This window comes from Passer montanus, unplaced genomic scaffold (genome assembly GCF_014805655.1).
Source record: "Passer montanus isolate IOZ18808 unplaced genomic scaffold, ASM1480565v1 scaffold76, whole genome shotgun sequence".
In the NCBI taxonomy this organism is placed as follows: domain Eukaryota; kingdom Metazoa; phylum Chordata; class Aves; order Passeriformes; family Passeridae; genus Passer; species Passer montanus.
Window position 1 is genome coordinate 1861921 of NW_024372813.1, and position 22400 is coordinate 1884320.

Here is a 22400-nt window from a genome sequence, read left to right on the forward strand (position 1 = left end):
AAGGCTCTCCTGGCACAGGCTGGGCACTTCCCAGCACACTCAAGACTTCCAAGATTACAATACCAAAAAATACAGAACATTTCAGAACCATATTATTTAAGGACAAATATTTCAGACAGTTTTAAATAACAAGTCAAAGGAAAATGAGACATTTGTGGACTGACACAAACAGAAGGTCAGGATCCTAACGACCAGACAGACAAAAACCCCTCAAAATTATCTCCCCTGTTCTTCCCACCCATAAACATTTCTGTTGCCCCTTCCCCAACCAATACTAAATCCAAAGAAACTTTGGAATTTGACTAAATTTATTTTGGGATCTAAGGGTAAGGAATGCATTGGACAGGAGTGTTGGTGATACCCAAATAGAAACACCAGTCCCACGAGGGCAAATTGCTAACTGGAACTTGGTGTTCTCTACTGTACTCTAGGTTATTCAGTCAACTCTTAGTAAAAAAAGGAAATAAAATAGTTAAGTTCAAAAGGAATTAAAGAGAAATTCATGCTCTTGCTGTGGATCTTCACTGATTCCCCACGCAGGGGTGTAACATGACAGAACTACCTTTGCAATGGATAAAAAAACCCAGTTTTGGAGTCTCTGCACACTCTGTGTGAACGCCCTCAGCAGCTTCTGGAAGCTGCCACATCCAGGCAGGCCTCTGTGCCCACCTGGAGCAGATCCTGCAGCTCCTCCTGACACGCCCAGCTGGCCACGGAGAAATCAGAAGCTGTTTTTGTAGCTATAAAGAAATTTATTCAGGGATGAGACTTTTCACTACTGGACACCAGACTCTAAGCTGGCTCCCGGGATCTAAGTCACGCTGTTCTTTGGACAATAAATTTCAAGTTGCACTTACTGTCCTAGTTCTCAAAAAGGAATGATGATGACAAAAAGAGCTATGACCTAATTGCATTAGTTTCAGCTGAAGCCATCTTCCATCAGAAACCATAGGATCTGATACACCAAAGTTCTCCCTAGGGATGTGGATGAGTAGAGTAGCTCAGTGCCTTGTAACTAGTACTGCTGTATTGTCTTGTATCAAAAACAAACAAAAAAAGGAAGTTTAAGGGCACGTGCAGCCTCAGCTCCTGAAGCACTTCTGGCTGTGCCATGGCTCACCCAGTCAGCCTCTTCCCTTGGAAAAAAGTAAAAAATAATAATAAAAAAAAATCACCCCCCAAACAAAACATCACCAATTCCATGCTGGTTCCACAGGAGAGTTCCTGCCGAGGGCTGGTGGGGCCTGGCTCACTCCTTGGTGTCCTGCTCCTCGCCCTCCTGGGCGCCGTCCTCGCTGGCCTCCTTCTCCTCCTTGCTCCTCTTGTTCTTTTTGTGCTTGTGGCGCCGGTGGCTCTCGCCCTCCTCGCTCTCGTGCTGCTTCCTGAGCAGGGAACAGAGGGGACAAAGTGACATCAGACACAGCCCTGCCACAGCAGGGACCCAGCGATGGGCACAGGGCTTTGATCCCCACCTGAGGGAGCCACCTCAGCAATGCCAAGGGCACGGTGGGGATTTTTGGGATGGATCAGGACTGCCACACTGCCACTGTCACACACACTGCCATTGTCACACTCCCAGCCACCCCTGGCAGTGTCCACAGGCAACACCTTGCTGTTCCTCCACTCCTGAGTGAGCTCCAACAATTCTGACACAGCACCAAGGCTGAGAGGAGGAGGAGTCCTAAACCCAAGACGTGTCTGAGACTTTCACTCCTCAGAATGGGGAAATCCCTGGAGAAGAGGCAGCAAAGGGATCAGTGGAGTGAGAGAAATGTGGGTTCCCCATGAGCTGGGAGGCAGATCCTGTTTCTGCTTCTGCTGACTCACACCTGACCTGGCTCTTCACTGGCTTCGTGCTTTGGAACTCCTTTATCTCCCCCAGTTTTCCAGATGTGGGTGATAGCTGGGGATGTTACCCAGGATTTCTGTGATGTGGGAGCAATCCCAGACCTGAGCAGGCTGTGCATGCCCTGAGCCTGTGCCCTGCCAGCTGCTCCATGCAGCTCTGCCTCCCACCAGGAAAAGGGCAGAGTGCTGGGCTGGACCCCCAGGAGGAGATTTCTGCTGCTTCTCTCACAGGCTCAAACCACAGGAGCTCTAAGGACTGACTGGGGTGTGAAGGTGGCAGAGCTAAAGCACAGCCCAGAGTACAAGAACAAGCAGATAAGTTTATCCCAGGATGAACTGTGACAGCTCCATAAGCAGGGACAGCATCAGGTGTACAGACCAATTCCTAGCACAGCTGGAATTCCAGTTTAGCAGCAGACACTGAACTGGCTGAACCTGGCTGAAAAGCTCCTGGCTTCAAGTAATTTTCTTGCTGGTTTAATAAATGGTTTCATAGCCATTAAAGGCAAGAAAAATAGGGGAAAAAAAAGGCTGCTGCCTCTCCACAAAACACCTTGAGCCAGCCTGTGGCCGCTGTGTCAGTGGTTTATGCTGGGACAGTGTGACTGTCCTTTAATACTGAGAGCAGCGTCAGTGATTTCCTGCAGACTGCTCAGTTTGCAGGAAGCTGGAAATGAAACCCTTTCATCTGCAGGTGCCTCAAACAGGCTCAAACCTCAGTGTGCCTCCAGCAGGGAATACCAGAAGGTTTGGGCTGGAGGGGACCATGGGCTGGGACTCTTACAGTGAGGTATCTACTCTAAATTTCAATTCTGAGTAGAGGAAGCTGAGAAATAACCTAAAGCCAATGGCTTGTTTGTCTGATACCAGCTCAGCTTCCAGTTGTTCTGTATTAAGTTTTTATTATGGTCTTAGTCTTTCTTCCTATCATTTTGCTTCCAACCCTTTAGCAATCAGTCCTTCCTTGAAAACTTACTCATCTCCTTAAGGATAAAACCAGCCTTTTTCCTCCAGTCACTACACAGGAGTTTTTCTGATACCAGTTTCAAAATAAGGGTAATTACCTACAGGGCTGACAGGAATTTCCCCTAAAAGAAGGAGTTGACACATCAAGGAAAAAGAGCAAGAACCAGTCATTAATGGGATGTGAAGTGACACAGGACCTGAGCGCAGAACCTGCCTCAGCCCAGAGAGCAGGGCTGCTGCTCTGCTGGGGACTGCTCTTCCAGGAAGATCACCTGTTGCAAATCCATTTTCTGCAGAAAAGCTGTGATTTCAGGACGTGCTGCTCTGCCCCAGAAGTTTTATCGTGGTGCAGACCATCACCTCCCTCACTATCAGGCTCTGGGCAAGAGCCTGTTCCTGCTCAAGAAGCCATTTCTGAGTGCAGGCAGAAGGAAGTTCTTCACAGAAGGAGTGACTGGGCAGTGGAATGGGCTGCCCAGGGAGGTGATGGAGTCACTGTCCCTGGAGATGCTCAGGAAAGGCTGGATGTGGCACTCAGTGCCATGGTCTGGGTGACAAGGCACTGCTGGGTCACAGACTGGATTTGAACTTACAGGTCTTTTCCAACCTAACTGATTCTGTGGGCTCTGCCCTGGTGCACAGGAACAGCAGGACCAAAAGCTGATGCTTCTGTCGTGGCCTTGCACCTCCTTTGTGAGTGCTTTTGTTAAGATGGCAGCTCTGCTGGGAGGCTGAGCCCAGCTCAACCCCTCCTTCACCACCGAGTGGCAACTCCACCCCAAGCTCTCCTTCCCCTGTCCCAGAGGGCTCCTCCCACCCACAGCTCCCACAGAGGGAGCCGGGATGAGCCCGGCTGCCACTGCACGGGCACTCCCCACTGACCTGCGGGAGGATTTGTGTTTGCTGCCGTCGTCCTTGTCGCGGTGGCGGCGCTCGCGGTGCCGCTCCTCGCGCTCGCGGCTGCGGTCGCGGCTGCGCCGGTAATCGCGCTCGAAGTCGTAGCTGCGCTCGCGGCTGTAGTAGCGGTACCGCTCGTCGTCACTGCGGGGACAAGGGACACGTGGGCACAGGGACACGGCCCCGGGCCTGGGCCACTGGGCAGGGCTGCGGCCGCCCTCCCCTGCCACTGATTTCCCCTAAAAGAAGGAGTTGACACATCAAGGAAAAAGAGCAAGAACCAGTCATTAATGGGATGTGAAGTGACACAGGACCTGAGCGCAGAACCTGCCTCAGCCCAGAGAGCAGGGCTGCTGCTCTGCTGGGGACTGCTCTTCCAGGAAGATCACCTGTTGCAAATCCATTTTCTGCAGAAAAGCTGTGATTTCAGGACGTGCTGCTCTGCCCCAGAAGTTTTATCGTGGTGCAGACCATCACCTCCCTCACTATCAGGCTCTGGGCAAGAGCCTGTTCCTGCTCAAGAAGCCATTTCTGAGTGCAGGCAGAAGGAAGTTCTTCACAGAAGGAGTGACTGGGCAGTGGAATGGGCTGCCCAGGGAGGTGATGGAGTCACTGTCCCTGGAGATGCTCAGGAAAGGCTGGATGTGGCACTCAGTGCCATGGTCTGGGTGACAAGGTGGTGCTGGGTCACAGACTGGATTTGATCTTACAGGTCTTTTCCAACCTAACTGATTCTGTGGGCTCTGCCCTGGTGCACAGGAACAGCAGGACCAAAAGCTGATGCTTCTGTTGTGGCCTTGCACCTCCTTTGTGAGTGCTTTTGTTAAGATGGCAGCTCTGCTGGGAGGCTGAGCCCAGCTCAACCCCTCCTTCACCACCGAGTGGCAACTCCACCCCAAGCTCTCCTTCCCCTGTCCCAGAGGGCTCCTCCCACCCACAGCTCCCACAGAGGGAGCCGGGATGAGCCCGGCTGCCACTGCACGGGCACTCCCCACTGACCTGCGGGAGGATTTGTGTTTGCTGCCGTCGTCCTTGTCGCGGTGGCGGCGCTCGCGGTGCCGCTCCTCGCGCTCGCGGCTGCGGTCGCGGCTGCGCCGGTAATCGCGCTCGAAGTCGTAGCTGCGCTCGCGGCTGTAGTAGCGGTACCGCTCGTCGTCACTGCGGGGACAAGGGACACGTGGGCACAGGGACACGGCCCCGGGCCTGGGCCACTGGGCAGGGCTGCGGCCGCCCTCCCCTGCCACTGAGCGGGGTGCTCAGGACAGCTGCAGCAGGAGCAGAGCACACGCTCCTCCAGCGCTCCCTCCCTGCTGCTGCTGCTGCTGCTGCTGCCCTCAGCACACACAGCCCAGGTCACCTCCCATCCTCTGCTGCCAGGGGCTCTTTTCTTCCCCACGAGCTCAGAACTGTGTGCACAGCTTCTCTGCTGCTGCCCTGAGCACACACAGCCCAGGTCACCTCCCATCCTCTGCTGCCAGGGGCTCTTTTCTTCCCCACGAGCTCAGAACTGTGTGCACAGCTTTCTGTCTGTGCCCCTGTACCTGCTCAAAGCACCTCATTCAATCCCCAGGAGTGGGCAGGGTGTACCCCAAACTGAGACACATCCCACACTCCCCTCTACATCCCCCTGGTCAACTTCTGAAAGCCAAAAGCCAAGAAGGGTTAAGTCGCCCTGTGGGAACAATACTCAAGACTTGGGAGACACGACATCAGAGACATTGTTCTGACACTCCTGGAAACAAATGAATGTCCAGGATCAATCAGCTGGGAGTGCTTCAAAGGACTGCACGGCCTCTTGCCCTGCTTTGACCTGCACCAGGGTGCTCCACACCACCCAGAAATGCCAGCAATGTGCTCAGGAGTGCTGATCCGAGGCCTTGGCTCCAGCATGGACCAGGAAGAGAGGGAGTCTGAGATCTTCCCAATTTTAGCAAGTTTGTCTTCTGTTCTCTTTCCCTGTCTCCCATCCACAGTACCCAACCCAAAAGCTTATAAAGGGAAAAAAAATATTAGGAGCACACTGCCCTGTTTGCTCCCTCCCTGGGCTGGGAAGCTCCCCAGCAGGAAGATTCTTGTGCCAGGAATGCACATTCTGATCATGTTTTGAATGATTATTGGAATTTCTGAGCCTGGAGTCCGTAAAACTCCGACGCTGCTGCTGACTGAACAAAGGGATGGGTTTGGGAAGTCTCTGCAGCCCAGCCTCCACCTCAGATGAACACAGGGAGGCTCCAAGCCTCCTGCTCTTTCCCAAGTGCTCCCAGCACTGCTGTCAGCTGAGGCCACAGCAGCTCCCACCAAGGTGGTCTCTCCAGTCCTGCTCCCATTTCCTGGCTGACTCCCAGGGAATGGCACTCCCAGCCCCACAGGAGAGCGGAGCAGAGCAGGCTGTTTGTCCTTTGATCTGACAGTGACATTTAGAAGACAAGAAGCAGCAGCTCCTCCAGCCAGTGCTTCACACCGAGCTGTGAAACACTGAGTAAACACAGAGGGGCTATTTCATTGACTGGCCCCATGGGAGAGCAAGAGTAACTGGTTCTGCTGCATTTAAACAAAAATCCCAGAGACAGGAAATCAGCCAGTGGCACAGCTCCTGGTCTGTGCTGTAGTTATTGATCCAAAGGAGCTCTTCCCCAGACATCCCAGAGAATTCAGCTGGTGTCCTGTATACCCAGCCCCTGGGCAGACTGCCCGAGGTGGCCCAGGGCTGCAGGGGAGCAGCAGGGGCAGCACTCACTTGTTGTATTCGCTGGTGGTCGGGGTGCGGTCCCGGTCGCGGTCGCGCTCCCTGTCCCGCTCCCGCTCGCGCTCGCGCTCCCTGTCCCGCCTGGAGCCCGAGTACTCCCAGTGGCTGCTGCTGGAGCTGCTCGTGCCCTTGTCCACCGTGGTCACCCAGGGCGTGTGGGACGTGGAGATGGGGGGGTAGCTGATGAAACCTGAATCTGCAGCCAGACAGAACCCTCTGTCAGCCAGAGCGTGCCCAGCACCCGCTCTGTCCCTCCCTCTCCAAAGATCCCTCTGGCAGCAGAGCTGAGCCAAGGGGACAATGGCCCAGCTCCCTGCTGTGCTTCCCCTTCATTCCCAGCAGTTTGCTAAGAACAGGAACTGCTCCCTGGGGAAGCCCAAGAGCAGGCAGCACTGCACAGTCTCTGTCAGCCCTGGGCTCTTGGTCACCTGTACAAGGTCTCACCTCCCACCAGGTACCTTCTGCTCTAGGGTGGCACCTGGGGAGAGCCAGGGCCACCACCTGCCAGTGAAAGATGGCACCTGGGGAGCCCAGAGCCACCAGCCTTTCGCAGGCAGAGGGGGCCAGCTGGACTGGTGAGGGCACATCCCAAAGCAGTGCCACATCTGGCAGCACTGCAGGCTGCTCTCCTTGGGAAGGGCTGGCACTGCCACTCCTCCAGCCCTGTCCTGCAGGGAGGCACTGCAGGGCTGCCTGAGCTTCCACTGCTCAGCACAGCCAGGAGCCACTCCTGGTCACCACAGGACTGGGAGAGAACTGGGGCTGCACCAGGGGAGGGATCTGAAATCCTGGCACTGCCTCTCCCATTACAAAACCACAGGAGATGGTGCCCGTGGCAAGGGTGAAGTGGGAGAGATTCAAAAGCTCGGGGAGGAGATGCCAAGCTCAGTAGTTGTGGATGCTTGTGCTAATCCCTGAGGGTGGGGAAAAGGGAGAGTGTGAGAGAGGGTGAGCACATGTGTGTGCAAACAGGCAGAACACACTGCTGAGACACCAGGGCAGCTTGTCTGTGCTGGGGATCTGCCCTCAACAGTGAGCTGGGCCTCAGCACTGGGCCACAAAACTGCATCACCACACGTGCACAACACTCAGAGCAGCACAGCCAGCCTGTGCTCCTGACTGGGACCCTCTGGGACACAGCAAGAGCCTGGAGCTGGAGCAGCCATGGTGGGTGTCAGCCTCAGAAAAGCCTGGGCTGCCAAGAGCCAGGGAAGAGAGAGAGCAGCAGTGGGATGTGTCCTGCCCCGTGCTCACCTGCAGAGTTGTAGCCAAAGGGAGGTGGCTGCCTGTTGTTGTAGCTGGCTGGCTGCCTTTGGGAGAGAAAAGGGGGTGAGTTACTGACATCAGGGACCCCACAGCTCTGGCTGTGCAGCAGCTTCACCCTGTTTCTCCTGGAGGTCTGTGGAGCATTCTTATGGGAATCCCACTACCAGAAAAGCTCATGGGTTTTGCCACAGCTTCCAAACCTGCCATAATCCCACTGCTTGCCCTGGGAAAGCACCACTGCTCACAAACTATCTGGAGCACCTTCAGAGAAAGCATCTGCAGTAAGAAATCATGCTGTGAACTACTCTAGGCTTTACCTAGATTTTACTGGCTCCTTCCTGTGCCTTGAATATGACAAATCCAGGTGAATGCACAGAGGATTCCTGACAGACTCTGCTTTCCCCCACCCCAACTCAAGACCAGACCGTGCATCCCCAGCACTGATTTTGGATCTGTTCTCCTTCCCTCCTCCCTCCAGGGCAGCTGCTCCCACAGCAGGATCTTCCCCAGGTGTGGTCTTACCCATCCAAGGTTGGGATGAGGAGAGCTGGTGGTGGTGCCAGAGGTGGTGGGAACAGCCCTAGACACAGAAGGATAAATCAGCACCAAGATCTTGCAGCTTCATGAGTGCTGGTCACAGTTAAAAACCATTAAAGAATCTTTTTACTCTAAACAAGGCCCTGTTTAAAATGGAATAATTTTCCTTTAGGGTAGGACCTTCTCCCCAAATTCACACCCTAAAGCTCTGTTAGTTTTGGAGGGATATGGGAAGAAAAACAAAGCAAAAACTACCTTCTATTTTGACTTATAAATACTGAACCTAAGATTCATCAAGGAGTAACAATAAACTTTTACAGCCCTTGGGGGAAAAGGGGTCCTTGGGAGGCAGACACGTTGCATTCTGATCAGAATGTAACAATCAAGTTATTCTGACCTACAGATTTGTGTCAGAATAGAAGATAAGCAGCTCAGGTACAATGCTCAGTTGGAGTTTACTGATCTTAAATTAGCTGTGCTCTAAACTGGTGACATCCTATTTCATGTTACTTAGTCCAAATGCTCTGAACCTGTGTGATCAAATTTGCTGCTGTTACCAAGAACAAGGTAAACCTACCTGGAATTGGACCTGGAGGTGGCAGGCCTGTGGAAATAAGCAGGAAAACAAGTGAGGACAACAAGGAAAGCGTGGCCTCTCTGTACTGCATGGACTCTCTGTACCTCAAGCTAAACCTCAAAGCACAATTTTGAATAAATCTCACACTGGAGCAAACAGAGCAGGAGAAAAATTGGTGCTACTAAGCAGGAATCAGCCTATAAATTATAAAATTTTCCCAAGCAATGATCTCTTTACCTTCATAATTTAAAATGTCACTGTTCTCTTACACTGGGGAACACCTTTTCTGACTGTGAACACACAAACAATTGTTTTGGTCTTCAGACCAACTGAAGGAGCTGGAGAGGACAACCTGCTGCAGGTTCCACTCCAGGGTGTCCAGCTTGATTTTGCCCAGCACTTTAATCTAAGGCAGCAGGAAAAGCTACCATGGCAAAGTTACTAGGGAAAAGAACCCTTGAGCTGCAGCAAATCCTCCTCAGGCAGGAGTCACTGCATGAAGTGTTCCTGGTGCCCTCTCCAGAGCCTGGCTGCTGCTCCAGGACCAGGAGAAGCCCAACAGTGTGGCCCCCTCACTTCAGCCTGATGTATTTAAGCCAGAAGCAACAGTTGTCAGCTTCCTCCAGAGAAACGGGAACCTGCTTCCTGACATTTATCAATAAAGCAAATGGATCAGTAGCACTGGAAGGTTCCCTCAGGAAAACAAAGCCCAGAGGTTTTTCTTCAAGGACCAGCTGCCATTTTTAAATATTCAGGGCAAATATTAAATGGGCTGATGGAGACTAAACAAAGCCTGGCCAGGGTAAGGATCTGTTCCCTGAGTGCTCACCCATCCCATGGCACTGAACCATTAAACCTCTGATTTGCTCCAAGCCTGGGATGTCCCAGCTCAGGTTCCACGGAGCGAACACGTACCTGGAGGATGCAGGGGAGGTGGAACAGAAGTCACTGGAGGAGGAGGGTGCAGGAAGTGTGGAGGAGGAGGCCCGGCCAGCGGGGGAGGCGGAGGCCCTGCTGGTGGAGCAAACGGCTGCTGCTGAGGAGGCTGCTGGGGCTGGGAGGGCTGCTGGGGCTGCTGGGGGGGCTGGGGCTTACTGCCATGGTCTCCCAGGACCTTGGGGGGCACAGGAAGGAGAAGAGAGTGTTTTAATCCCTCTGCTCCTGCAGCAGGGCCCTCGCAGTGCTGGCAGCACCACCACAACAGGACTGTGGCTGTGCCTGAAGGAATGCAGAGGCACCACAGTGACCTGAAGTGCAGCTGGCAGTGCTTGTGAGGGGAGGAACAACTAACAACCCTTCCCCAGCAAATGCTGTCTCTTAGGCAAACTCTTCTTGTCAGCAAAATCTGGAAAACTGACTACTAAAAAAATAAATGGACCACCAAACCATAGCCAAGGAATTGGGCCTAGGAAGGGAAAGGTTCCATGTTTAGGTTTTTCTGGCAAGTTAGCAGAGTTGGCAGGAGGAAGGTGGTTGAGAGAAGGGGGCTTGCTTGGCAGATGGTCCTCAGACCCTGCAGCTTCCTGCCCAGGAACCAACCAGAACATTATGGTCACACACTGGGCAGGCAAGCCCAGAACTGAGACCAGCTTTAAACACAGGCTTTCATTTCTTAAAAGGGACAAGATCCAGTAACACAGGCCCAGGCTCAGGTGGCTCTGAGGTGTGGGCTGCACCAACTGATTTGAGACTAAATGTTTCTTTAAAGTACAGAGAAACACCAGCCCCAGGTACAAACCCTTCACTGCAGATTTGAAGATTCCAACCCCACAGTGGAAGGGAAGGGAATAATCCACAGAAGAGATTCCCAGCTACACACTCCTAGGAAAACTTTGGAGGGCTGATGATGAAAGAACTCAGGCCTTACCATTCCAAAGGGAAGACTGGTCTTTAAAGGACAAATCTAGCCCCTAGCAAGAGCAAGCTTTTAACCCAGAAATTAACTGAGCCTGCAGAAGGGAATGATCCATGCACACACCTCACCAGGGTCAATGCATCACCTGCTGCTCTGCAGGTATGAACTGGGACACAGGAGGTCAGGAACACACAGACATTTGCCCAGGGCTCACCAGAAGTGCAATGAAATCAGCAATCTGTCAAGGCAGCCGTGCAGAGGCTTTACCTGGATGGGGTTCTCCTCCGAGGCGTGTTTATCGCGGCGTCTCCCTTCCACCCTGCGGATTGTGCCTGCCTGGCCCCCGATCACATCAATGGTCCCACCCAGCTTCCTGGTACAAAGCACAGGCATCTGGTCAGGCTCAGAACCACCACAAGGAGCAATGTGCCTTGCTGTCAGCAGATTTCTTTCATGCTTTCTTTTCCCACCAGCGAAACATTTCTCAAATGGGGATGAGAAGCCAAGGAGAAGCCCTTCTGCACTCCTGAACAATTTCCCTCTGAGCAGGGGTGGGTTTGGGCTCTCTGAACACCCAGAAATGTTATCCAAAGAACCACCACAAACAGGTGTAAAAACAGAGATTACACACCGGGACAGAAATGCTCCCAAAATGCTCAAATCCAACAGACTGAGCAGAGCTTTAATGCTCATCCTTGAAGCACAGAGCTGGTTCCCAGACAAGGGGTAAAGTTGGGATGCAGGGCTGCTTTCTGCAAGGCAGGTGTGCAAAAGCTGTTTTGTGAATGAAGCAACAGAAACACCCTGAGCCCAAAGCTCTGTCTCATCTGGTGTGTTCTTCTGAAGCTTTTGATAAAAGCCCATTGATCTCCTAAGGGCCAAGTGGTTTCCCCAGCAGAGGCTGCCCCTCAGAATGACTCAGTTGTTTTACCACACATCCAGCAGCGTCGCACACAGGCTCAGGAACCAACAGCTCCTCTTATCCTCTGCCAAACTCGTAATCCACTTCCACTTGAGGAGGCAAAGATTAACATCGTGGGAGTAGGAATAAGCCAAGCAAGCACAAGCCATGTCAGCAGTGTGAGCCCTCAGAGCTGAGGTGTTTGCCTGGCTCCTTCCACTCCCAGAGATGTGTCCCATCAGCCTGGATCCAGGATCCCTCCCTGCACCAAGGAGGGGGCCATGGGCAGGCAGGGGCTGCACTGCTGGAGGTGACACTGAATGAGTGACCACAGCAGCTTCCTGCCAAGCTTAACAGCTTCTCTTTGAGGCTTGAGGAGACTCAGATGTGGCCAGGTGGTTCTTAGATGCCCCCATGAAAATCATGCTCCTCTCTTACCTGTTGGGAGGAGGCCCAGCCTTCATTCGTCCTCCCACCAGAGCCAAGAAGTCTGTTTTGAACTCTGTTTTGATGATGTTGCTTTCCACTTCTTTTTCAGCATTTCCTGTTCTTCCCTGCTGAACCTATGGAAGGCAATAGATAACACATGGGTGTTGTGCCCTTCTTTCAAATGAATGGAGCACCAGAGATTAATCCTCACCAAAAGAAAAGGAACAATCACAGCAACCTATTCTTCAGTCAAGGCACAGCCATTTCTGTCAGCTAATGGCCATTCCAGCCTCAGCCTGCTGTCCACTGTCTCCCACCAGAAGTCCTGTTATGAGTTTATTAAACTCAAATCATTTTCCATGGAGTCACTAAGTCAAAACTGGAATGAGCAATACTTGCTTTAATGACAATTTGGCTGAAGTTCTGATGGCCACCATGGACTCCTGCAAAGCTGATGGCCAAAGCAGTCTGCAAACACAAAAGGCAGCCACAGCACTGCAGCAGGCTCCAGCAGTAAGCAAAGCAACCCTGGGGGCTCAGCCCCACTCCTTGCACTTCTGTCATCCAGAGGGTTTTCCAAGCAGACACCCCTACAAGTCAACTGGAAATTCACTCTAGCCTTGCTGCTGTAGTGGTTCAAACTTGCCAGGCTGATAGAACTATTCCTTCCACACACAAATGACTTTCAACAGAGATTTAATCTTTAAAGATTAATTTTCGCATTTCTCCTTGCTGAAAGCACACAGAACAGTTCAGAACTGAGGTATCTCCTGCTCTTACACCCTCATCTCTGTGACTACAAACACAATCCCAGTTTTCCTGGAGCCAGGAGCTGGAGTCACACATCACCCACCGTGATCTTGTTCTCAGTGCTGATGGGAGGAGCAGGGTCCAGCCCCAGCTGAAGCCGCCGCTGCTTTTCACAATAAGCTTTCCATGTTTCTTCATTGAATCCATAATTAAAGTAATCAGAAAGATCAGCACCTGGCAGAGGGAGCAGGAGTTAACACAGAGGTTCTGCACACTTGCACTCTCAAGCTGTCCTTTAACTGCTTATATAAAGGGTTGAGGCAACAGAAGTTTTCCAGAGAGCCCAGCTTGTGCCTTTCCCTGTCAGAAAGCTGAGGGTGCCACAGAGGAGACAGTGGCTGCCCCTTGGGTGGGAGGGGAACATGGCCTGAGCACCAGGGGGACCCCCTGGGACACACAGGACAGCAGTGGGAGCCCCTGGGACACACAGGCCAGCACCGCCACAGGCCACTGGGAGCCCCCTGCAATCACTTATTCACCAGCCTGATTTTTTCAGGCTGGTTTCTTCCTTTTGTCCACATCAGCTGAGTGCTGGGCACAGCACAGGAGTGACAGTTCCAGCCCCCATCACAAAAATGGGGTGGAGCCACAGAACCTTTTTCCTGGCAGAACTAAGCCCACACATTCCCCTCCTGACCATCACTGCCTTTGCTGTTTTGAGAGCAGATTCTGGGGCTCACTCATTTTGTAAAGGCAGCTAAAGTGGAAGGTTTTTATTGATGCATCCCAGACTGCACAAGTAATTACATCTCAGTCACAACCCTAATTAGCCATCCCAGAGTGTTATCTCCCACTGCCAGTCTCCTGTGCAATGTGCTAATTCAGCACGAGCACTTCTGAATAACTGAGGTGACCACAAACTGTTTGCCAAAAACCAGAGATGCAGAGGGGCAATCCCAGCTGCAGGAATTACAGGAGCACCCCTCCCACCTCCCAGCACTACAAAGCACCTCCTGCCCTGTTGAGGTGTCCCTCAAACATCCCCCATGTAAAGATATTCCTACACAGACCAACTCCAAAACAAAGAGCTGCTACAAGAGCGAGGCAGAACTCTGCCCAAGCTGAGCTTGGTTTAACTGTGAGGTCTAAGCAGTGAGGCTTATCTCCTGGGCTGGCCACTCTTCCTGCTGTACCACCCAAACACGCAAACTGCATCCACACCGACTCAGCAACACAACATTTACTTGTTGATTTTATCAGCTTCTATTTCAGACTTCTATCAGCTCTTCCACACAGGATTTCTCCTTCCACTCCCTCACTCAAAGACATACCAAGCTGCTGAACAATTAACTGTAAAGGATATAAACTTGAAAGGCTGTTGAGTAATGAGCTACTTGCTATCTAAAATAAACTTACAGACCACACAGCTCTGCAGAAATCTTCCCTCTATTGCATTCCAACACTGTTTTAGGGCCAGCTGCCTCTACTTTGGTCCAGGGATGTCAGCATGGCCACAACCATGTCCACGCTTTATCTTTGAACTTCACTGCATTCTTTCTAACTCATTTTCTTCCCATTCCCCTCTGTCTCACTTCGCAATCAAGGAGAAATCCCTGCAGAAGAAAAGCTTCTGTTCCATTCTGCCTGCACCATCTGCAGGTGCTTCAGTGCTGGTTTGATACCTGGACATGGCCATGGAGCTTTCAGCACTGGAGTGCCCTTCATGTGGGCAGGAGGTACCCAGGCCACACCACGGGCAACCCCAGGAAAGCTCTACTTACTCAGCACAGCAATATTGCTGAAAGATAAATAAAATACAGGGGCTGGCAGGGAGAATAATGATGGCTGGGAAAAGGCAAGTGGACTTTTTGTTTCAGTTGACATTTCATCAGAGCACATTTGATGAGAGCAGCACAGCAAAAATCTGGATGTCTAGTTCCTTTAATCACTTCTGTATCAGAAGAAAAAGAGCAGCTGATTTGTAGCATCCTGCAGCTGTAAGAGGAGAAATCTCCCTCATACAAATAAGTGTGGGCAGCCCCAGTACCCAAATGAGGAGGGACCATAGGGACAACTCTGTGCTTGGCCTGGGGACACAGAACAAGCTCCTGCACATGAAGAGGAAAACAAATATCAACACCAAATCCTGACCCCACTCAGCTGCCTTTAAGGCCAAACATTATTGGATTGGTATCAGTGCAATGTTCTCAGGAAGTAGGGAATTAATGAAATAGACCATTTAAAAAAATAGCTGTTCCCTTTAGGGAAGTTCAATTACTAGAATAAATGCAACCCAATTTTACATAGAGCATGGCTTGTTCAATCAGTAAATGCCATTGACTGTCTAGCCAGGCAGCAGAGACTGAGCAACACACATTGTTCCAGCTTCCCTGTTCCCTGGCAACAACAAATGGACAGAAATTACATGTGGAAATCAAGAGACACAACTAGAACTGCAGAAAATATTTACCACAAGGAACTGTGAGGCCTCACCTGGTTTCCTCCACGGTTTGTCTTCAAATGAATCCAAATCCACTTCTATCACAGGCAATCCATTTATATTCCCTGCGGCATCCAAGTCAATACCTTTGGGCTGCAACTTGGCTTTGGGGAGAGAGGGACTGTTACAACTTTTAATGCAATGCCTTTAATCCACTCATTTGCTCAGCAAATTATTCCAGCAAAAACAAAGCACTGCAGTGAATTAATCACCGGGTTTACAGCACGCAGGTAACCACAATCAGCTTTTTAATAAAAAGGACTCCAGTCACTCCATAAACAAACAGGGTGTGCAGCACCTGCAGCTGAACAGCAGAGAAGCAAATTCAACCCAGATTGGTACTACAGACAGAGTAAATCATTAGGACATGCATGAAATTTATCCCAAATGAAAATAAAATGAAATTATTTTTCTCCCCAGGCAAAGTATCTATTTTCCCCTCCCAAGACAGACACATTTTCTCATATCAAGAGACTTTCTCAGGATCAGCCTTTAGTGGACTATCAGGAGTTTGCAAAAATCTGTCAGGTACAGAACCTACAAGGGGAATTTGTTCTTATTTTCTCAATCAGAAGAGAATTCATTTGGATAAAGCAATTAGTAGAAGGGAGTAAATGAAGCCCATGAAAGGACAGTCTCACATACGTGGAAGGACAGAATCCAAGACTCAACTTACAGTAGAAACTAAACTGAATGGTGTGGAAAATTTCAGCAGCTAAATAACCACAGCTGTTACTCAAGGCCAGAGTTTGTTTCTTTCAGTATTTTAGACTTCAAGTAGCTCAGGACACCAAGTTCCAGTCCTTCTCCAGAGCTGCAATGCTCAGCCCCAATACAACAATATATTTTAGAAATACTCTGGGGTTTTACTATAAAAGTATCAATCAATACATTTTTTCCTAGTTTAAACAGAATTATAATCACCTTGCTCAGTGATGGGTAATTAAATTACTCCACTGCATCCTGCCCCCTCAGACTATGCTGGGAGCACTGATTTTTGGGAAATGCACTTCCTATTGCTGGTTTCAACTAATCCTATATTCTTTTAAATAGAGTAAAATTTGCAGCTGCTGCAGCTGTCAGTGCCAGGCAGGTGAAACACTGGAAAGGTGAAGGATAAAAATAACAGCAGTACCTGAAGCTGATGCTCCATAGCCTCTACCCGTTTTTAAGTTTAGATTCATAGGAGTTCCCCTATTGGAAAAGAATCACTACGTTGGCATTTGAACAAATTACTTGGCTAAAGATTCTCATGCAAAATATATTCAAGCCCTGACACCCTTCAGGAGATGCTTTAGTTCACCTGGGTTTGCTATTCAGAGTCATCCATCAGAGTGAAACCACCTCTACAACAAGAGAAGGAAATTATCCATAAAGTGGAAAAATTAGAATATGCAGCAAAGCACAGGTAAGTCATTTGTGTAAGAGGAAGGCTGCTAGCAGCAAGCAAAATGCTCTCTCATTATTTTCATTCAATGCACATTAGGCAGAGTTGTAGAAAGTATAATTTCCTGCTTCTCAAATCCAGCCTTGCCATTTCTCAGCCACAGAAAATCAGACAGCTGGAAATTAGTGAATTCACAGCTTATGCAAATTCTTAGCAGTACAGATTTTAGTTCTGGAAGTTTTCACAGATTAGTTAAACAGAACTTCCCACCTTTGATTCTGCCCCAGGGAGCCCAGGAATTAGTAAGTTAATTTTCCAGCAGCAGCCCCACGGATTATCATTCCCATTTTACAGATGGATTCTCCAACAAGCAACTGCAGGGCAGAGCTGCCCATCAGCTCCTGAGCCATTGTGGTGTTCTGGCCACTGCTCCCAGGAGCCAGAGCAGCTCTCAGCTCATCCCTTCCCATCCCCACATGCTGGCATCCCTCAGCCCCAAACCCCACACCCAGCAGTACCCACATGTAGGAGGGCGCTCCCGTTTTGATGTTGCCAATTGTGACCTTCACATCATCGTCATCGCTGTCACTGTCACTGTCATCCTCATCATCCTCACCACTGGGAAGGGCCTGCAACAGCAGTCACACAGCAGCTCATCAATACACACAACCTGAGAATTCTCCAGCACAGCCAGAGCTCAGGAAGCTTCCTGAACAGCCTTCAACAACAATGGGCAGCTGCTAACGGAGAAACTCCTGCATCCTTTGAAGATGTGGCCCTACATGAAATCTGGAGTAATATTTTTGAACCTGGGGAAGGTTTAGCTCAGTTCTAAGAACTTCACCACGTCTCTCAGTTCCTCTGCCCCACTCTTTTTGAGAGTTGGGGCTTTTCTGACGCATCTCCTTCACAAGGGCCACGGTCAAAGTACACAACCACAAATGAGAACCACCAAAATACATTCACCAGGCTTCACCTAAGAACTTCAAGGCAAATATTCTCTCACCACAACTTCTGTGGCAGGGAGCTGCTGAGGAGTTTGGTTTGGCTGATTTAGCACAATCAGCCCCCATGGCACTTCACTTTACAGATTTGACTCCAGTGCAACCCCAGTGCTGGGCACAAGAGTAAAGGAATAGAAAAAGAAATCTTCCAGATATCCAGCAGTTTTGTGAGAAGCACAAAAGGAAGATGTCCCTCACCCTCCCTCCTTTTCCACAGCACGTGGGTCTGTCAGAACCCTGAATGAACCCTCTTGATGTGGCAGAAAACAAACCCATCAAAGAGTCCAGGAGAGAAGGGTGGGGAGAAGCAACCCTCCTCCTCTTCCAGCACCGAGCCACCAGACTGCGTTCTCAGAGGTCTGAGCCTGAACCAAAACTGATTCCCAGCATCTTGGGCTTTCTATCCCAGCCATGTTTTACAGGTCCTTGAGAAGTCACACTGAATACTGAGCTGGAACACATCGTGTTCTGCCATTCCTACCAGAGTGCAGCATCAGAGACCCTGATCTGCCTCCTGAGAGGGTATGAGCAGACCCTGCACCAGGGCTCCCTCCGCACAACTCCAGGCAGGATGACAAGACAAGGCTGTTCCTGGATCTAGCTTTGGGAATGGCTGGCAGCACATCCCAACACTGCAGATATCAGGCACTAGGCAGCACCAGGATCTTTCCACTCCTTGCTTGTCACACAGAGACCCCGTGGCACCGTGGGCAGTGGGACACGTACGTGCTGGGCCATCTCCCGCTCCTCGTTGTTGACGGGCCGGCTCTCCTGGGGAGCATCCTGCAGAGGGTGAGCAGACTCCGTGTGTCTGGTGGAGGGGACAGAGAAAACAAAGTGACCATGACACAGAAGAGAAAGTGGACAAGCCCAGCCTAGAGGGTCACTACAAGGAATTCCAAAGCCTTTGTGCAGGTGACTTTCACACAGTGCTTTATTCTTCTTGTGTGTTTGTTCTGCTGGCATTTGCTCAACTACCTGACAAAAAAAATCCATTCTCCTGCCTTGGCTTTGCTTTTGCTGCGAAGATTCAGTTTCACACATCCAGAGAGCACCTGACAGAACTCAACAGCTCAGTGGCAGCTGGCTCAGCTCGCATTTGGCACAATCACAACTGATAAGAATAAGACCATAATAAGCAAAACTTCACCTCCTCCTTAAGGATGCTAATAATTACACATGCATTTAGTCAGCAGCAAAGGCATCTGTCCCAGAGAAATTAAGAAAAAGTGATTTTAGTGTTTCTACAAATAGTTTACAGTAAGTAGTTAAAATTCCAAAAGGAAAAGTTATGGGAAAAATTATGCACCCATTCTTCTCACTCATTACAAATTAGACCTGATGAAACAATGATCAGGTTTGGATTTACCTCCAGTTTAAGAGTTTGTACAAATGTTAACATTGTGTATTGCACTGGCCAAGCAAGAAAGTGGAACTGATGTACACACTCTAGAAAAGAGTGTGCCAGGTGTTACAGAACTGAAATACAGAGAGCTCACCTGTCTCTAATGTCATAGGTAAAGCTTCACAGAACTTCCAAATAATTCTGAGTTTTTTTCAGAGAGAAAACAATCAGAGAAGCCCAGGCCAAAGAAACCCAATTCTCCACCAGTGCCTTGTGGAGATGTTGCTGTTAATTTAAAATCCCATGTCAGACAACAAACATCCACAGGACTGCTTTCAAAAGTGAACAGGCAACATCTCACAGAATCCAAACATTGGTCACACTAAAGCCACTTCAGAGTGACACAAGACACCACACAAGAAAGGCAAAATAACACAACTCAACTGTTACTGAGCGTAAAACAAAGAACAAACAATGTGAGCATAACTGAAGCCCCATTTTGGGAAAGTCCCATACACAAAAAGATTCATCAGGCCAAGATCAAAAAGAGGGCTGAGGTTGGGCAGCTGACCAAGCACAGGTCCCAGGGGTGCCAAGTTCCTGATGTGACACCTGCACACACTGTCAGGTATAAAAGGCAGCCAAGATGTCAGAGGGAAAATCAGCCTCCAGGTATTTTCATGCTGCAGACACAGGCTGTGACATGAGGACCAAAGCAGGGACCACTGGAGAAAATATCTCTGATGGATTCCAAAACTTTTTGCCCAATCCAAGCAACTCAGCATTGACCTCCACCCTGAATCTCCTTAAAACTCTGAGATTCTGAGCTCAGGAAGAGTGACAGGTGTTACCTTCAGCTTCAAAGTCACATGAAGCATCTGTGGGTGTGCATTAAAATGTATGAACTGGAGTTCAGAGAGACACCTGGGAACCAGGAGCCTTCCCCCAACCTCTCTGCTTCCCAGGAATGCTGACAGGTCCCCAGCACTGCCTGGGCACAGAAAACTCTGGCAGAGATTTCACCTGCCCAGAATGCCAACATAATCCTGGGCACTGCTGCAGCACAGCACCCTGCTGGCCTCTCACACATCCCTTGGGCTGGGAATGCCAGTGATGCTGCATCCCAAACCCTGCAGATTTCTGCTCCCTGCCTGGGGACAAACACTCCAGACAAGCCAGCAGTGCATCCCTGCAGCTGCAGCTGCTGACAGCACAGCCAGGGCTGAGTCATTTTTCTTAAAACACCCCACAGTTCTTCATTTAGGTAGATTCTCATTGGGTAACAAAGAAATATGGGGGAGAAAAAAGTAAAAATAGGGAAAAAAAAGGACAGCCAGCATGGCCACTAATATTCTTCCTTACTGCATTTTGCAGTTATTGGAGACAGTTGCTGGAAATTCAGATTTTTATTCCTGCTTGTAAAGTAAAATGACATTCAGATGAACGTGACAAGGAACAGCAGATTTATGTAAAGCAGCTGTAAATTTCTGTCTAAAAGTTGTTCCTCCTCACAAAGCTCATTTGATGTTTTTAGGTAAAAATTTACCATGTTTTTTATCGCTTGTTTATTTGAACAAGCTTTCATATTCCTTAAGCACAGAAGTAGGACAGTATCTGTAACAACCTCAACATTCCAGACACTGAACCTGCAATGACAATAAACCCTAAACTGAACCTTGGAAGGGGCTGAACACAAACAAGCCCAGTGAACACCAAGCCTTCTGAAAAACGTTACATTTAAAAGGGCAAACAGGTAATCCTGTGCTGAGACCAAGCTCTGCTGGTGCAAAAAACAGCTACAAACTGAGAGGAAATATAACCCAGGACAGACAATCACTGCCACACACAGAAAGCCAAACTGATGAGTGGTTTCTCTCCAAGTCTTACCCACACCACTTGAGAGATCTCACAGAACATGCTGGCTTGAGCAGCTCAAGGTTTTAACCCAAGCTTAATGCTTTTACCTTTCCCAGACTAAAGAACAGGCCAGTTTTACCAACGCCAGGCTAGCACAAAGCCAATCCTCAGGGCATCATTTTTCCCATGGAATTAAACTGGAAAAGAGTTTCACTGGTTTCAAGCTAAATGCTGAGAGAAAAAAAGGGCTAAAAGTTCTAAATCAAACCAGTCCACTCATCCAGTTCAGCTTCCACATCCATAAATGCCTGCCACCCCCATGGGAGCAGCTGGGGATGATCCCATGGGATGGGGAAGGGACAGGCTGCTGTTCCTGGCAACAGCACTGCTCTAAAGCACCCACGAAGCTCTGCTCAACAAGGCTCAATCTTTACACCAGGTATTATTACAAGGAATAAACAGCCTCAGGACTCACCCAGAAATCGGTCCATCTTCTTGCTTACCAGTGGTGTCATCTGCAAAAACAACAGTAAGAACAAAAAAATTATTCAAGTAAAAGGAAAAAAGCTAAATTCAAGCACAAAAGACATCACAGGTACAGAAGTGCCCAGTGGTGCAAAAGCACTGTAACCCCAATGCTCTGTTTTTAACAAAGCTCAACTAGAAATGGAACAACTAAAAATCAACCCAAGTCAGCAGACACCATCCATCTGCAGAGGTGATGTCTCATACCAAACCAAGTTCAAAATGCATATTCTAAGTCTCAGAGAACAGAGACAACTATCTAATGGGAACTTAAGTCACCTATCAAGGTCTCTGTATAGAATTTTAACGTGCTAGGGAAGAAGAAACATAAAAGCATTCATGTGGAAAGCCTATGGGGAGGACAAAGACGTTTCAATAAAGTCCTGTGGTTTATAGCGGCCACATCCCAGTCCCGTTAGCCCAGGGGTTCACAAGGTTTGGGTGATTAGCCAACTGACTCTTAACAAAGCACCTCGTTAACCTCCCTGCACCAGTGTTATTGATAAGAGGACAATAACACGCCGCCACCCGCCCAGAAAGAGCGGCTCAAGCGCTCCTGAGGGGAGGCCGGGGGCGGCCGCGGGTCCCTCCCCGGGCCCGGGGCAGAGCCGGTCCCCCCGAGGGGGCCCAGGGAGAGATGCCGGTCCCTCCCTCGCTCCCGCGGGGCCGCCCCCGCTCCCGCACGGCCCCGCAGCCGGGGGCGGCCCTGAGGCGGGGCCGGGCCCGCTGCCGGCCGGGGCCCCGCGCTGCCCCCGCGGGACCTACCCCCGTACACCAGCCCTGCGCGCGCATGCGCGGGAGGGGCAGCGCGGGCCTGCCCGCGGAGCGCTCCTGAGGGGCTTTGGGGCGCTCGGCGCTCGCCGCGGGTCCCGCCGGGCTGCGGAAAGCAGCGGAGCAGAGCCCGAACGGCCGCTGTGGCGCCTCCCGCTCGGAGCTGCCCGGGAAGGACGTGAGGAGCCCCGCAGGACTGCCGAGGAGGCGCCGGGAAGCACAGCACGCCGCTCCGTGTC

At 50.4% G+C, this 22400-nt stretch overlaps 1 protein-coding gene across 2 annotated transcripts; it reads right to left on the bottom strand.

Moving 5' to 3' along the window:
• Positions 1 to 75: 75 nt before the first annotated feature.
• On the bottom strand, positions 76 to 22162 carry LOC120512588 (pre-mRNA 3'-end-processing factor FIP1-like). Of its 2 annotated transcripts, XM_039731052.1 has the most exons (16): positions 22156 to 22162; positions 21341 to 21380; positions 18390 to 18474; positions 17182 to 17288; positions 16408 to 16466; positions 15266 to 15376; positions 12876 to 13006; positions 12032 to 12156; positions 10960 to 11065; positions 9753 to 9951; positions 8838 to 8864; positions 8246 to 8303; positions 7712 to 7767; positions 6449 to 6653; positions 4711 to 4869; positions 76 to 1382 (listed from the first exon to the last, which is right to left on the bottom strand). In XM_039731052.1, exons 3-16 carry the CDS (start codon positions 18399 to 18401, stop codon positions 1250 to 1252), a joined length of 1488 nt encoding a protein of 495 aa, XP_039586986.1. In that variant the 5' UTR covers positions 18402 to 18474; positions 21341 to 21380; positions 22156 to 22162; the 3' UTR covers positions 76 to 1249. The 2 variants fall into 2 exon arrangements, with proteins under 2 accessions (XP_039586986.1, XP_039586987.1); XM_039731053.1 differs by lacking the exons at positions 18390 to 18474; positions 21341 to 21380; positions 22156 to 22162 and adding an exon at positions 16576 to 16618.
• Positions 22163 to 22400: the final 238 nt, after the last annotated feature.

Excerpts from the sequence above, each read along its gene's own strand:
- LOC120512588 (XM_039731052.1), bottom strand. Across the intron at positions 9,952-10,959 it reads CGGAGGAGAACCCCATCCAG|GTCCTGGGAGACCATGGCAG; the intron begins GTAAAGCCTCTG and ends GTGCCCCCCAAG. Across the intron at positions 7,768-8,245 it reads CTCATCCCAACCTTGGATGG|GCAGCCAGCCAGCTACAACA; the intron begins GTAAGACCACAC and ends TCTCTCCCAAAG.